Source organism: Mandrillus leucophaeus, unplaced genomic scaffold (genome assembly GCF_000951045.1).
Source record: "Mandrillus leucophaeus isolate KB7577 unplaced genomic scaffold, Mleu.le_1.0 Scaffold1583, whole genome shotgun sequence".
NCBI classification, from domain to species: Eukaryota; Metazoa; Chordata; class Mammalia; order Primates; family Cercopithecidae; genus Mandrillus; species Mandrillus leucophaeus.
The window spans coordinates 233581-250400 of NW_012101569.1; the positions used below are offsets into that span (position 1 = coordinate 233581).

Consider the following 16820-nt stretch of genomic DNA (forward strand, 5'->3'; position numbering starts at 1 on the left):
TAAGACAGAGGTGGTATTTTTTGAAAATCTACAAATGTGTCTTGCTGACTATCAAGTTACATAGGGAACTTATGAAGAAAAGAAAAATAAATTCTAGAAATGTCAGTATTGCTTTAATTCAATTCAAACTTAAAGCAAAAAGAATTAAACTCATTTTTAGAAGCAATGAACATTTCCAGGTTCCTAGATAAATGAAAAAAATTTAAGTTCTTACATGTTTCAAACTTTTAAACAAAGCAATGCATATTGTTCAAAATATGTGTTGTACTTTAATTAAAATTAGCCAGTTAAACAGTTCTTAATCAGCTGATGTTACACTTTCGGTTATGAGTGAAGTTTGGTTTCTTCTGTGCAACTACTGTTGTACATGTGTGTGAACAGTTGTGGGTGTTCAATCCAACTCAGTGGAATGTAAAGAGAATGAGACTACAGTCAAGTGACCAGAGTTTTAAGTCACTTTTTGGCCAATTAACATTACCATTAGTTATTTCATCACCTTTTAGAATCAACTCGTCAGCATAAAGCAAAAATTAGTTTCTTAAAGTTATAATAAGTCTTAACACGTAAAATAAAATTTAAAAAAATAACAGAGGACAATCCAAAAACCTCTTATATCAGCTTCAGAAAGGAACACATGATAATTTTATAGTATATTTACGTACATAAATGCCTAATAAAACTAGCCTAACACAAGAAGATATGGTAGTGTACTCATAAGAAAAAAATCAATCTTGGATTTAAAAATGGGTACAGATAATCCATATATAGAAAAGTCAAGAATATTATAAAATACATATTTAATTATTAACTTAAACTTAGTAAATAAAAATTACTTACATCATCTTCATACTTAATGTGAATATCTGTGATTTTTACTTGTACATTTTTTATTACTTGAGTTGCCAATTTTTCCACAAATGTATCCTTTTTGGCTTCTTTTGGCTTATCTATTAAAAAATAGAAAAATGCAAGCTCAAGAGTTGAAATTCTCATATACCTCAAAATTAATAACCAAAGGATAGCTAAGGCACTACTCAATGGAAATTAGAGCCAATAGTGTCTTTATTTACATTTTCATATGCATGTCCAACTTAAAACTTGTTTTTGAATTTACACTGTTATCTGACATTCATTTCACATTCCAAGTCAGAAATAAAGTGGCAATGTGTATAAACACCACCATGGCATAAAACTACTTTTACCTACCTTTTGAACGATCAAGACCTTTAAAAGGTTTCTTAAAATGTTTTTTGTGCTTTTTACGTTTACGTCCTTCTCAGTGGAAGCATTTTAGTGAGAAAAGGATAAAATTCAAGTTAGGAGACTACAGGACAGAAAAGAAAACAAGAGAATTCTTCCTAACAGCAAATTTTGGCACAACTCACCTTACCTTATTCTAAACTGACCTGTTACTTCAATATAAAGACAAATTTACAAACCTTCTTTAGTCTAGAATAACTTTCTATAGTAAAGAATAACCTTCTTTAATCTAGACAATAAATTGGCAGGTGTAATTATACTAAAATTGGATAAAATCTCCACTCCCAATGCCTTTTATAATATTAATGACTTTATAAAGTTACACTTTAATTTCAGTATTACCAAAATATTGGAAATGTAACAATGACAGAATATAAAACTTTCAGAAGGTTTTGATAAACATATGGTAGGAACATAGACACATAAATGAAATGAAAGGGTAAGTTGCCCACAGATGACTTCCTCTGGATGATACACTTCACAAGCAAAATTATTTAATGACTCAAGGATATAAAGAACATTAAGTGGGCATAACATGTACATTGGACTGTACACTGAATTCGATTAGGAATTCCTTTAAAACCTCATTCTCTTTCAACACTACCTCACTGCATTCTGGCATTTACCAATACCTGTATTACTCAACCTACAAATCTTCATACTGAAATTTCTATCAGGCATCACCTGCAGCTGAACTCTTGAGGCAGTCTCTGTATTATCTACTGATTTCTAGTCTCCAGCCTCAGCTCCTACTAAAGGTCCGTCTACCCTGTTACCAGATTGATGTCTTTTAAAATACTAATCACAGCCTGTTAATCTCTTGCTCAAAATTATTTAAAGGCTCTCTGCAACCTCCCAGACATAATTAAAATGTGTTTACACAATAGAGAAAGTCCTTTTATGATGTGACCCCTACGTCCCTGTCCTATTCTATTTCCTGCTGTGCATACTTGCACTGGATACTACATAAATAATATTTATAGTTTCCCAAACAAGCCACACTTTCTCATGCCTAATGCCTCTACACATGTAATTCTGTGAACTTGTGTTGCCCTCCCTGAAGTTCTTCACCAGGCGAACTCCTAGGCAGCTTTTAAATCTCAGGTCCAGCACTACTGCCTGTGCAAAGCCTTCTTAAACTACTCCAAGTAGCCCCAGAGCCTGTACCTTACAGAGAATTGCATTAAACAGTGATTATACCATATTTGAAGTGTTTGCTCAATTGTCTTGCCATCAGACAGGAGACTTCATTAGGTCAGAAATTATTCTATATCTGGGCACAAAGCATACAATACTTATCTGTTCAAATGAATTTTAAAAATCCAGATCCAACTAAATTAATGTTATATATATTTGAGAGAATATATGTGCAATTGAGCTTGAAATTTTTAATTTGTTCTTCCTTGATTTTTAAAAGCAAATTGTTCTGCCACTACAAAAATTAAGAAACAAATCCTGGACTACAAAAATAAAACCCTCAGTTTCAAGAAGAAAACATTTAATAAGTAATGTAACACAATCAGGATAGTGCTATACCAATAATACTTGCCACTGTGAACGTCTGACTCTGTTCTATTCATAAATCAAACATACATAAAAAGAATGAGTTCTCAAAGAAATACCATTTGAAAAGAAACAAGTAAGAAAGCCAAACTAGCCCTGAAAACCATTCCACTTGGCTAGAACAGCTTTCAAAGACATAGACTCAGCTGCCTCGGTTTAAATTCTCTTCTTACCTGACCAATTATCTTTCTGGTTTCTAGCCCCATGTTCTGCCTTTCATCTCAATGGCAGATACACCATGTTTAAACCTCTTTAAACAGTTTAAATCTACTCTTAGTGGTATATAGCTCTTTCGAGAAAGTTTCTAATTAATCCAATAAAAAATAAATCGATGGTTCTCAATCACAAACTAAAGCAGTTCTCAAAGACTTTGGTTTCACAACCCATTTAACATTTATAACTTGAGGACTCTAAAGAACTTATTTATGTGAGTTATAACTATTGACATTTACCATATTATAAATAAAAACTGAAAAGATTATGAATTCACTTAAAAATAATAAGCCATTACATAATAACATATAGTTATAAAAATAGCTATATTTTTAAACAAAAAGTTGTAGTGAGAAAAGTCGCATGGTTTTATATTCTTACAAATCTCTTTAACGTCTCACTTAGTAGAAGACAGTTGGATTAGCATATCTGCTTCTGCCTTCAACCTGTTGAGATATGTTGTTTTAATTGAAGTACATGATGAAAATCTGATCTCACTATAGATATACAATTGGAAAAGGGGGGAGCATTTTCATTGCCTTTTCATGAAATTATAGATATTATATCAAACTCAACAAGTGGAAGTTTCTTAAAGATAGTTGCATCGTGGAATCTGAAACCCTATGAATGAATTTTTCATACAAACTAAAATCAATTAGTCCATCTTGCACTTTAAATGGACCCTTTAGACATGTATGTTTTTCATCATCCATTGGAAATATTGCTTTATTGAATTATGCAAATCTTCCAAATGTCAAGTCATTTCATTATTTAATATCAAAACTCACATCTGTTAATATTATCACCAATGTCATCAGAAAAGTCTTAAAGTACTACTGGGAAGCTGTCGATCTCAAGGTGACAAACACAAGTTTTCCAAAATTCTACTCAAGAGTTCAAATTTTATCATTGGCAACAAATATTGCCAGTTGCTTTTCCTTGAAGTGGTTTTGTTGAAGTGTCTACCAAACAACCAAATCTGAATAATGATAGTCTGTGATTCTTCTTAGTAAAAATGGTTTTCCAGAAAAAAGCAACTAGCTCAGCTCACAACTCAAACATCTCCACAAGTACTTTTCCTTGAAACAATCAGCCTACTTCAGTATGCAGAAATGCTGCAGGTATACTTTCTCTGCTGTTGCACAAAATATTAAAGAGACATGCTCACAGGTTGAAGTTCATTAAAATTTAAAACTTCCTACTTCATCAAGGGAATTCTTAAGTAAAAACTGGCAATTTTTTTCTTTCATTTTGCTTACTGTGAGTGCATGGTAGTGAAGAACACAGTGACTACTACTACAGTCTGGTGCCACTGCCTTGAATCATGCTAAGGCAGCCAGCTATTCTTACCCACTATTGCTTTTGCACCAGCAATGTAAATGTCAACAAAAGGAAAAATCAAATAATGCTTAGTATTATTAAGAAAGTCATTTTGACTTTTTGAGAACCAATGATTTAGAATACAACAAAAACAAGAAGTAACATCAAATGAGGAAATAATATACACTCAGAAACTGAAAGGAGGAAATGATCATGAAACACACGTTAAGTCCTAGCCAGCTGAATGAAGATATCATCAACATAATAAACTAAGCTCATTTCAGAAGCACCAACATTCTGGACCTCATTTTTTATCTACACTAATGTGCCTTTTTAAAAAAAACTGAATCAATGATGTTTTCTTTTACAGTGACAGCTGTTATAGTCTGCTATTTTTAACAATGCTGCCCAGACTACAGTAAGTTGGTTTGATTATAACCTACAAAAATGGACAGTGAGCCATGAGTATCTCCATGCTATCTTTTATATTAAACAAGGTAACTAGAAGACAAATTAACACAAGCACACTTACAAAAGGAGTAGGTTTATTAGAACGGAAACTGCTTTCAGGGTAATTTCACCTAATGCTGTGAAGTCTGTCATGAAAATTTCTCTTCCATTGGTCACATGAATCAACATATTAAAGTTCCCAGCTACAGAGATAATTCTAACATGATGCTTATTGTTTATAAATTTCAAAATATAGACCCAATTGCCATTTAATCAAAACAAATTTTAAGTGTGATTGAGTTAATATAACAGCTCTTGAAGTATGATATAAAACAAAAAGTTTAACAAATCAGATTATGTAAAATACTAAGGAGTATTATTTTAATGTATTTGGTAGATTTCCTAGTATATAAAAGAAACATATTATAAATACTAACACAAACAGTAAGCCTTTAATTTGCCTTTTGCGAAGCTTGAAATTTCAATATGTTGTACAGGACAGTAGTCTAGAGGTACCTCCAGAGCTACAACAGAGGTGAAACAAATCAAAGCTCAAAGGAACATCTCCTGTCAAGGTTCTGAATTCAAAAGAAAAAATCCACTTTATTGCTTTTTACATTCCAAAACCACCACTATCAGAGAGGAACTGCTTAATTCAGAAACTAATGAACTCTAGAACTAAAGTCAAAAGGGTAACCCAAATCTGGAAGTTATCTGTAGATCATACTCTAAGCTTCGTAAGAACAGTGAATCATGTTTGTTTATCCTACAAACATCCAGCATCATCTAGTACAGTGATTGCCACAAGAAGACACTCAAATATTTAGTGAATGAATAAATGACTACAGGTGAGGAAAAGGAAATAACAGTGAAGGGGAAAAACACAAATTACATTTCCATATTTTCTAAAAGGATGGCATGCCATCAAATGGACTCCACCAAAAGCACAAGCATATACAAGAAAATGTTTATGTAGTTGAATATAATTAATCATGCATACCCACCAGGCTTGATGTCCTTGTAAACAAAGTTTTCCAAGCCATATATGAACTCCCCTGAATGTGTGCCTGCATCCACATGGCAGCAATAACCAAAATGCAAAGCAATTTAAAGACACCTTTAATTTCACATGTAAAATATACCTAAATTTAATTTCAAATAATTAGAAATCATGTAACAGGATAATTAAAATTTGGTGCCACCAAAACTATTTCTAAGGAAATACTCACAGTGACACCATTTTCGTTCTTTCAACACACAAACTTCTTAACAATTAAAATTATAGTAATCATTTCAAATTATGTGAGGTAGGTAAATATCAATTACAGCTAATGGTTCACTGAAATTTTTGACAAGTTTTCAAACAGTGCAAAAATCCGCTATTTTTGGTCTCTTTTTGCATGCCATTTTGCCCATTTTCAGAATAAAATATTACTGTGATACTTCACAGTAATTTTAGAGTCGGCTGAAATGACCTCATCTTACTTTAGTGTGATCTGGTCCCTTTAGATATACTGTCTGAATCCTTTATATCCATTCTCACTAATGATGGCTAGATAGCATCTTCCACTTCGTTCTCCAAATCCAGTCTATTCTAGACAACACTGCAAGTTTAACTTTCTTAAATCATAGCTCTGATCATGTCATTCCTTGGACTCTTAAAGAAAAAAAAAGGGAATACTTACTCCCCGGCTGGCTACAGATGAAAGTTCACATTGTACAGGGTTAAGAATACAAGATCTAGAGCCAGACCAGGTTCAAATTCTAGCTCTACTATTTTCTAACTGTGTGACCTAGAATAAGTTATTTAACTTTCACTTAATTCATATAAAGTATTTTGGAGAGTGACTGGTGAATAGTAAATGCTCAATAAACGTCAGCTACTTTCACTGTCATTACCATTAACATCATCAGAGCATGCAAATCTCTTAAGATTGACCTAAACTTAGCTTTCCAACCCTACATCCAACTACTCTCTATCGGACTCCCAAACTGTTAGCTGACCCCACAGATGCTCTATGATTCACACCTTCACTGTCTCCTCTACCTATGCCTTCTCTCCTTTCTGCAGATCCATCCTTTAAATCCAGTTGAAATATACACCTTCACAGTGTCTACCCTGATCTCTTTGGCTGAATATGACATGTTCTTCCTGAACTCCCATAAAACTGTCTGTGTCTCCCTGATGGGACTCAACACTTTCTCTTCCTTATTATTATGCAAATTTCTTATTTGCTCAATTAAAATGTAAGGTCTTTGACAGGAAGGTCCAAGGACTCTCTAATTTTTCTGCTTGTAGACTGGCATCAGACTTTTTTCAAAAGAGCCTGGAAGCTAGAAAACATTGCCTTCAAAATTCTAATATTTAACCTAGCATTCTAACCCCAGACAAATCAAACAAGTGTAGAAGTAAAACACAAAGACATTCAGCCTTGAAAGAATTTTCGAAATTATATCCAGTGCATCCATTCTTAAAAGCTTCTAGATGTGCTCTAGGAAAACAAATGAGTATACTAAGGAAGCAAAAAAGGCAAAGGGCCCGAGAAACATGGAATTAAATATAGATGAGCAATTAAGACCAGTCCTAAGATGACAACTGTGCAGCTGGTCTAAAAAACGATCAGTTCAGAGGGGGAACTCCAGGAGACAACAGGGTGGTAGACAGTACCAATAGATGGGTTTACACAATTGGAAAACACTATCAATACTCATATAGCAGACAAATTTCATGTAGCATGTGAAACAGAATTAAAGATAAATTTACATAGAAGACTAAGCAAATAAGAAAGCAGCATTTACAAATTCAAGAAAAACAAAAGGTTGTATAAGAAAGGAAATACAGTCGTAGTACATTGATATGATTTGGATATTAGTCCCCTTCAAATTTCATGTTCAAATGTGATTCCCAGTGTTGGAGGTGGGGCCTCATGTGAAGTGACTACATCATGGGGGTGGGTCCATGCCTACTTCCACTTCACCTTCTGCCATGACTAAAAGCTTCCTGAGACCCTCACCAGGAGCAAGTGCTGGCACCATGCTTCCTATACAGCCTACAGAACTGTGAGCCAATTAAAACTCTTTTCTTCATAAATTATCCAGTCTCAGGTATTCCTTTATAGCAATGCAAAAACTGCCTAACACACATATCATCTGACCTGCGCAGTGAATAATAATCGCATTGTCATAGTAATCTAAGTAGTGACTAGTAATTTGCCAAAAATTACGATATATCCATATCATGAGAAAATGGGAAGGAGAATTCAGGGTGCAAGGAGATAGTAAGAGAAGTACACTCCTGGACTACCATAACAGGAAGTCCCAGATAATGCCCTATATTAATGAACTAGGTTAATGACACAATGTTAACATTGGTAAAAAATATTACTAACTCAAAGGAGTTGGTGTGGAGAGTAGCGAAGGATGAAACAAGGGACTGACATTTTTTATCATGTCCTTTTGCCAAAAGTATTGATTTTCAAGTGTGTGTACATATTACTTTGATAAAATCCAACACCTTAAGTACAGAATCTAGCATTTGCGAATCTTTTGGCCTTACTGGGAATTTAATCTTTCTCTTTATGATAGCCTTCCAGAAAAATAAACTCACTCCAATGAAATAAAAGGATAAAAATATCAGAGTTTATTTTTACATTTAAGCAAATTTTCTAGAAATGAACTCACAGTTTTATTTCAGTTTTATTTTATTCCTATATGATAGTGGGAAACGGTATATTTTTACCAAATAAAACAAGCTAAGTCAAAATCCTTTTTATGAGCAGATTAGCAAGATAATTTTGTTTTCATTTTTATCATCTGCTGCTTAGAGTGGAATCATCTCCTCTTCTTCCCTCTCTGAGTCCCTATACATGTGCAATGGTGCTTTTGTGCTTTTAATATTAACAAACAAGTAGAAAAATAAAGTATAATTAATAACTATTAATAACGGTAAAATAAAGGTCAGGGTTGTCCTCTATCATTCACGTGAATAATATTATTTGAAGATGTGACCCATATCCATAGAAATGAGAAAATAATACTGCAACATTATTAAATGTGTTTCTTAACAGTTAAGAAAGAAAATTTAAATATACTTCCCAATTCCTGAATTCATCTTTTAGTCTCAAAACTTTTTTTGACAAATATAACATGTTAAAACTGAGTGTTAAAACAGTTTTACTTTTTGAATTTTAATTCTATATGAAAAAAACTTAAATTTTATCATCCAAGAAGCTACAATGTCATTACTATATACACCATACGCCTAACAGTTCTATTTATACAAAATTAATATTACAGATGTACATCCTTTATATCAAATCATTCATAATAGCCTCTTTGTCAGACCCAAATATCTGTTTTCTCAGCACTGAAGACCCAGGAGTCAAAATTTCCTAAGTCTGAGTACAAAATGTGTGCATAATAATCACATTACCAATTAAACTGTCAACCATGAAAACAAACGAGACTACATACCACGCCTTTTCTTACAGGTGACTGAAAACACTAAAATACTCTTTAGACAAATACAAGCTATGCTCCATCTTTAAAAAAGGAGGAATTTAAGATTTGTTTCTAAATAATATATGTAACATTATGTAATTGTACATGATAAATGCGTAATTATATGTTATATCAATATCTAAATACACATCAATATATACCTAATGATGAATATACATATGTTAATATCCTAATCTGAATAGTTTCAAGAAAAAAATGAAATTCTAGTGCTCTAGTCTTCATTTTTATAGGACTGCTTTTACATATATTAGCCAAAACTGAATATAAAGAAAAAAATCGGCCGGGCGCGGTGGCTCAAGCCTGTAATCCCAGCACTTTGGGAGGCCGAGACGGGCAGATCACGAGGTCAGGAGATCGAGACCATCCTGGCTAACGCTGTGAAACCCTGTCTCTACTAAAAAATACAAAAAAACTAGCCGGGCGAGGTGGCGGGCGCCTGTAGTCCCAGCTACTCGGGAGGCTGAGGCAGGAGAATGGCATAAACCCAGGAGGCGGAGCTTGCAGTGAGCTGAGATCTGGCCACTGCACTCTAGCTTGGGCGACAGAGCGAGACTCCGTCTCAAAAAAAAACAAAAAAAACAAAAAAAAAAAAAAAAAAAAAGAAAAAAATCACACTTAATTGTCATGAAACAAAACCATTCTCGGCTTGCTTTTTTGCCACGCAAAAGTAATACAAATAAAGAAAACTGTTTTCCTAAAAATATAGATACTTAAGCTTCAGCAGAAAGACAAAATAAGCTTATGTGTGAAAAATAAGGGAAAAAAATGTTGAGACTTTTAGAAAATTTCTTCCATTATGGTAACCTCTGTACATTTAAATAGTTTAGTAACTTTTAATAAAAGAATCAATATTTCTGCTTAAGAAAAAAATACTTGGAGCAAGAATTTAAAACTTTGATTAAGAACTTTAAGGAACAAGCTATTTTTAAAAAAGATTTCTAATTGATTCAATTAAATGACAACAGCTTAAGCTAGGAAAAGAAATCTTATATCTAAATATAATTAACATCATTTCTAACTCAATATTTGCTTTATCTTTCGAGAGAGACCATCTTCATTATAAAAATATATACACATGCCACCAAACAACACAAAAATTATATAAAATGCTAATAACTCATATACCCTAATCAGCAATTGTTAATTGACTTAAAAGAGATAAACATTAGAAGTCTGGAAAAGTCCTTTAATTCATCACCCTATAGACTACTCTTTTTCATCATATCCTTGTTCTTGCTCTATAAACCAAATCAAAGTCATCAGATTTATTTTTAGATAAAAACAAAAATGTAAACATAAGACAAGATGTTAAAATGTTAAAACCTGAAGAATCAAGTTTTGCTTTGTTTTTTTTGTTTTTTTAATATCCTGTACAATGCGAAGGGAGACAGCTAGGACTAGAATTACAGCAGCATTTCCTCTAAACATAATTTCACTATAGCATTATGCTTAACCTCATTATCCAGCAAGAACACAGGTAAACATGCACACAAAGAAACTGTTAACATTTGCCCAAAATAAACAGACGTGCAAATACAGAAAATTTGGAAAGTCTCCTAAAGTAGCACAATAAAAATGACTAATGAAGAAAGGTGGAAAAATCAAATTAGCAACATGATAAAACACTTACAGAAAAAAAGGCAATTACTTTTTCCTAAAAGTGAGTCATGAAAATATAACCAATATTTTGAGATTTTAAAAAAAATGTATTTCTTTAGAACTTCAACTTACGAAGGCTTATGAAAGCATCTTCTTTAAAGGATATTAAATATATCTAAAATACAGGTATGTCTAAGTTTATCTCAAACAAACTTTTTACCTTTTTCTGCTGCTTTTTGAAGGGCTTCTTCAATTCGGGATAGCTCTTTCTGTTTAACATCCTGCAAGGATTTTTCTTCTTTTTCAGCATCATACTTAATACCTAAAAATATAGTCAATTCACACAAAAATAAATGGAATTCATATATAAACGGAAAAAGTTCAGCCGCATTATGATTGTGTAAGTGTGTAATCTTGCTGCAATACAAAAATACTTTCACATTTTTAGCTTTATGAAATGTTTAAACATAAATTATTCCTATTCACTTACAAAAAACTTAAATACAAAAAGGAGGAGGGAGGAAAAGAAATTACAGGTAGAAAGGCAGGTAGGAAAAAGGGAGAGAGGAGAAGGGTGAGAACAAAGATAAGAAGTAGAAACAGAAGTAAGACAGAAAGTACACCAGAATATTGCTCTGTCAATGGTAAATTTTGAGTAACTACAAAATAATTTAATATCCAATACTACCTGGGATCAATATAGATTTTTTAAACTTTCAGAAAGTAATTCAGAATATGCATCAACAATCATAAAATATATAAGCCCTTTTTATCTAGTAACGTCATTTCTGATTATGCAATCTAAGGAAATAACACAAAAGAATAAAAAAGATCTATAATGACGTATTTATAGTATTGACTACAATGACATATTTATACTACTGACTATAGTATTGACTAGTATTTTTAGTATTAACTATAAAGCAAAAAATAGTAGGTAGCCCACAACAGAATACCATAAAGCCTTTCAAAACTGTCACTGTCACCATGAAAACTGTGAAACGTATCAAAAATGTATATAATAAAAGGCCAGTCAATGTTGTATATATAATGTGGTAACAGCTACTGAAAATCAGGTATGCATAAGCTAAACACTGAAGAGCAAAATAAAATTTTATTTGTACAATGGTTGAGCAATTGTACATTCTCAATTTTTCCCTAAAACATCCAAACTTTTCTTAACATTATATTGTTACTATACATGAAAAAAGTAAAGATATTAAACATCACTACTTTAAAACATTAAAAATTAAAATACTATCATTTCTAAGGAAAAAATTACCAATTTTACACATTTTTGAGAGAACATTCACTCAAAATCAGAAGCAACAAAATAGGAAAAAAATAAATTTTTGAATCTTGAAATCTGGAGATTAACACATCAGGATATTTTTAAAGATTTATTTAGGCCGGGCGCGGTGGCTCACGCCTGTAACCCCAGCACTTTGGGAGGCCAAGACGTGCAGATCACGAGGTCAGGAGATCAAGACCATCCTGGTTAACACGGTGAAACCCCGTCTCTACTAAAAATACAAAAAAAAATTAGCCGGGCGTAGGGGTGGGCGCCTGTAGTCCCAGCTACACGGGAGGCTGAGGCAGGAGAATGGCGTGAACCCGGGAGACGGAGCTTGCAGTGAGCTGAGATACGGCCACTGCACTCCAGCCTGGGCAACACAGCAAGACTCTGTCTCAAAAAAAAAAAAAAAGATTTATTTTACTTCATTTATTATCAGTAAATCTGCCTAATGCAGCTCAACAGGAAGCCTTAGTTGCAAAACAAGTACTCATAGAAAATAGAATAAATTGCAAAAATGAATTAAATTTTCAACAACAAAAATACTTTATACACAAATGTGGTAAGACATATGTGCATATATATATATAATGTATGCATATATGTGCATCTATGTATGATTCATTTATTTAAATTACCTTCTACCTTAATAAATACATGTATTAAAATACTTAACTCAGGTAACAATTTAATTTCAATGTGATGTTACTGAATGGTTATAACCTAAAATAACGTACTTGCTCCAGGGACAACAAGCAGGTATAATCCTTCTAGAGTCGCAACAACTGCTTCTCCATAAAGGTTTTTCCAAGGAATCTTCAAAGTTAATTTATCTAAAGAAACATAATTTCAACCTTAAATTTTTACTTGACTGCTCAAGAAGACATAAATTTCTCACTTCCATTAAGAGAAAAAGCATAAAAAACTCTTCATGCATATAGTATGTATATCACTCAGAAAAAATGAAAAAACTCCAACACTAAAGTTTACAAAGGTCTTTTCCACATAATATTACTATTAAGTGAATATTCACATTGTAATCTCTATTTTTCAATATAAAATATTTTGATAACCATTATCCATTTAATATTCAAAAACTGTAAAATGAATAAGTCAGCTATTATTTCAATCCTGAAAAAAAGCAAAGTCAGCCCTAGATAAGTTAAATTAATTGCTTAAGTCTATCTAGTGAGTTAAGCAGTGATGAGATTATTAGTAAGGATGCTGAACCAGATTTGGTGCACGACAACAGCTGATAGTCTTAATATTGCACATGCTCTTCTATCCACATCAACAAATAAATCTTTACAGATCAACAGTAAAATAATATCTATCTGTACAAGCTACCAGGAATTGAAGCAGTAACACAGAGAAGAGATGCAAAGGAACTTTGTGCAAAGGGAATTTTGACAGCATATCAAATTGTCACAACAGGAAGAGGCTAGCTCTAAAGGCAAGGCATACTGTACTATGAATAGTGTTAGGAGTCACAGGCAACTCAGACCAGTTATATTCCAAATATCTTACTTATAAATCACTTAGAAGACAGAACTCCAAGTTCTCTCTTGGAAACAATGGTATTCATGTCAGGTCCTCCTGAGATGAGCCCACAAAAACTTTTACTCAGGACACAGATGAACTATGGCCCTAATCCATTACTGTCCCAAGTTTGGGGTTTTATGGGGGAAAAGCCGGTTCAGGGCAGACAAGAGAAGACCAAAGGGGCATGCTCTCAGCTAAATTTTGAAACAAGCAAAACCTATCAAATCTTTCCATGTTTCTTTCCCTAATCTCTAGTATTCCCTCTTTCCAGGTCTCCAGGCAGCAAAATGTCCCCAGTCTGCCTTGCTATAGCAATTCTATCCAAACCTTTCCTATACATAAGTTTTACATGTTCCAAAATAAAATACCTTCCTTCATCATAATTTTTAAAATTATATTTAAAATCTATAGGTCTCTCAGAGATACTAATCAAGATTTTCAGAAGAAAAGAATTTGATTCAACTAAGTCATGCTTGTATGTGAGTAATTAAGTTGCTTACACCACCAGAATCACTGGTGGTTTTTCATTTAAAATCATTTTTAAATGAAAATGCTCAAAGTTCAAAGAACTGAAAAACAGTATAACAAACTAAAGAGAAAATAAAATAATGCAATGTAAGACAGAATATTTGAGGTCACCTAGATGGATATGTAGGAGAGCCAGTTTTACCAGGTATCTATTCCCAAGGTTAAAATATCAAATGATTTCTCCATTTAGATTTTCAATTCTCTTCAGCTTGTAAACCTGCTGAGTTTCTTAAATGGCTTGCATGTCAAGGGAAGTCTACAACGTTCTGGGTCATTTCTAAGTCCAATGATTTTATATTTACAATGGGTACTGTTACATTTGTAATTATCTCAAATCTCCTAACAAAATTTATTTGATTGCCTTCTTGGTGAGCATAAGATTGAAAAAGTGGGAAATGTCCCTTTAACTAGCACACCAGAAAGGGACTGTCTGTTCCCTAAACCTTTTCTTCTCTACATTTATACTCATTATCCCCCCATCCCTCATAAACTTCCTAGAATTGTGTTTTTTATATATTACCCCCTCCTATTATAGATCAGGAAATTTTTTAAATTTTTAAGAAAAAGGGTAACTCAAGGGCACCCACAAATATGTCTAGCTCTTAGAAAAACAAATCACACTTGAGCTTAATTAAGCCACACTGACCCTACAGGTTAGATACAATATTTTAACCTAAGGAGAAATTTAACAACTAATATAAATGCTCTGTAAACCAAAAAAAAGGTAGTTATAAAGACAATATACTTTGCATACTTATTTGTAAAGGGTCTCTCATTAACTCACTGGGTAGCACTGAAGGAAGTCATTAAGTCTTTGTGTACTTTAAAAGCAAAAAGAACAAATTCTGAACCATTAGAAACCTCCTCCAAAATATAAATCTAGTTGTAAGAATATAATAAGTAATGCAAAATTTCTGTAGTCAGCTATAATTCATCCAAGACACTGGAAATACACTTTTCATCTATGTTCTAATTTTAGATGTCTATAACTTCCTTGAAGACAAAGATATCACCTTCATCCTTGCATCTCTCACAGCACTTGCATAGTCTTGTACATAACACGTGCATAAATATTTCAAAAGTAAAATAACAAATGAATGGCTACAACTTCTATATTCTAGGATTTCAGTTAAGCATATAGGGCCACAATACTTCTAGAGCACTGCTACACATCACCACCACATTCAGAGCTATTTAACAAACAAAAAAGATGCCACATGCCTAAACTTGCTTTTCATCTAAGAAAATTTATCCTGTTTCAAGAGACAAAAACATAAAAATATTCTTATATATTAAAAGGAAACATATATGTCATATAAAATGACCCAAACAGAATTATCCAAATAATTGCTAAGAGATGCTAGAGTAGTGAAAGACAAAGCCTTCCTATAATACAGAATATTGAATAAAGAATAAAAGTGATATGGTGTAATAGCAGGGTGATGAAGTTGGAAGAAAGGATGTAGCATAAGTAAAATTATAAGAGTAAGTCATTTTGGGTTGTAATTTATATATTTTTTAAAGTAAATCCTAAACATAAAACCTGAAACTATAAAATTCCTAGAGGAAAAACTCATCCGGACATCAGCCTAGGCAAAGAATTTATGACAAAGACCCTAAAAGCAAATGCAAGAAAAACAAAATTAAACAAACGGGACTTAACTAAGAAGCTTCTAGGCCAAGCGTAGTGACTCACACCTGTAATCCCAGCATTTTAGGAGGCCAAGGCAGGTAGATCACTTGAGCCAAGGAGTTCAAGAATGGCATGGGCAACATGATGAAACCCTATCTCTACAAAAAACACAAATATGAGCCAAGCATGGTGACACACCTGTCGTTTCAGCAACTTGGGAGGCAGAGGTGAGAGTATCCCTTGTGCCCAGGAAGTTGAGGCTGCAGTAAGCCATGACTGTGCCACTACATTCCAGGCTGGGCAACAGAGCAAGACTTTGTCTCTAAATTAATTAATTAATTTTTAAAAAGTAAAAATAAAAATCATCTGCACAGCAAAAGAAATAATCAACAGAGTAAACAGACAACCTATAGAAGGGTAGAAAATATTTGCAAATTATGCCTCCAACAAAGGACAAATATCCAGAATCTACAAGCAACTCAAACAACTGAACAAGAAGAAAACAACCCCATTAAAAACATCAAAGTACATAAACAAACATTTCTCAAGAAATACAAGCAGCCAACAAACACATGAAAAAACGTTCAACATAACAAATTATCAGAGAAATACAAATTTAAACCACACTGAGATACTATCTTACACCAGCTAGAAAGGTTATTATTAAAAAACCAAAAAATAACAGATATTGGCATGGATACAGAGGAAAGGGACCAGTTGTGTACTGTTCGTGAAAATGTAGACTGGTTTAACCTCTATGGAAAACAGTATGGAGATATCTCAAGGAACTAAAAATAGAAACAGCAATCCCACTACTGAGTACCCAAAAGAAAATAAATCATTATATAAAAAGACACCTGCACTCATATGTTTAAACAGCACTATCCACAATAGCAA

General features: G+C 33.0%; 1 protein-coding gene across 2 annotated transcripts in view; it reads right to left on the reverse strand.

Moving 5' to 3' along the window:
* The window catches only part of VPS13C (vacuolar protein sorting 13 homolog C (S. cerevisiae)), a 189868-nt gene that overhangs the window by 154817 nt on the left and 18231 nt on the right, over positions 1-16820 (reverse strand). Inside the window, exons 4-8 of one of the 2 annotated variants that reach the window (XM_011975760.1) lie at positions 12958-13053; positions 11147-11248; positions 5811-5873; positions 1207-1272; positions 838-947 (exon numbers count right to left, since the gene is read on the reverse strand). In XM_011975760.1, the coding sequence (XP_011831150.1) occupies positions 838-947; positions 1207-1272; positions 5811-5873; positions 11147-11248; positions 12958-13053 (437 nt within the window). The remainder of the gene's footprint in view (positions 1-837; positions 948-1206; positions 1273-5810; positions 5874-11146; positions 11249-12957; positions 13054-16820) is intronic. The other variant, XM_011975761.1, reaches the window with a different exon arrangement.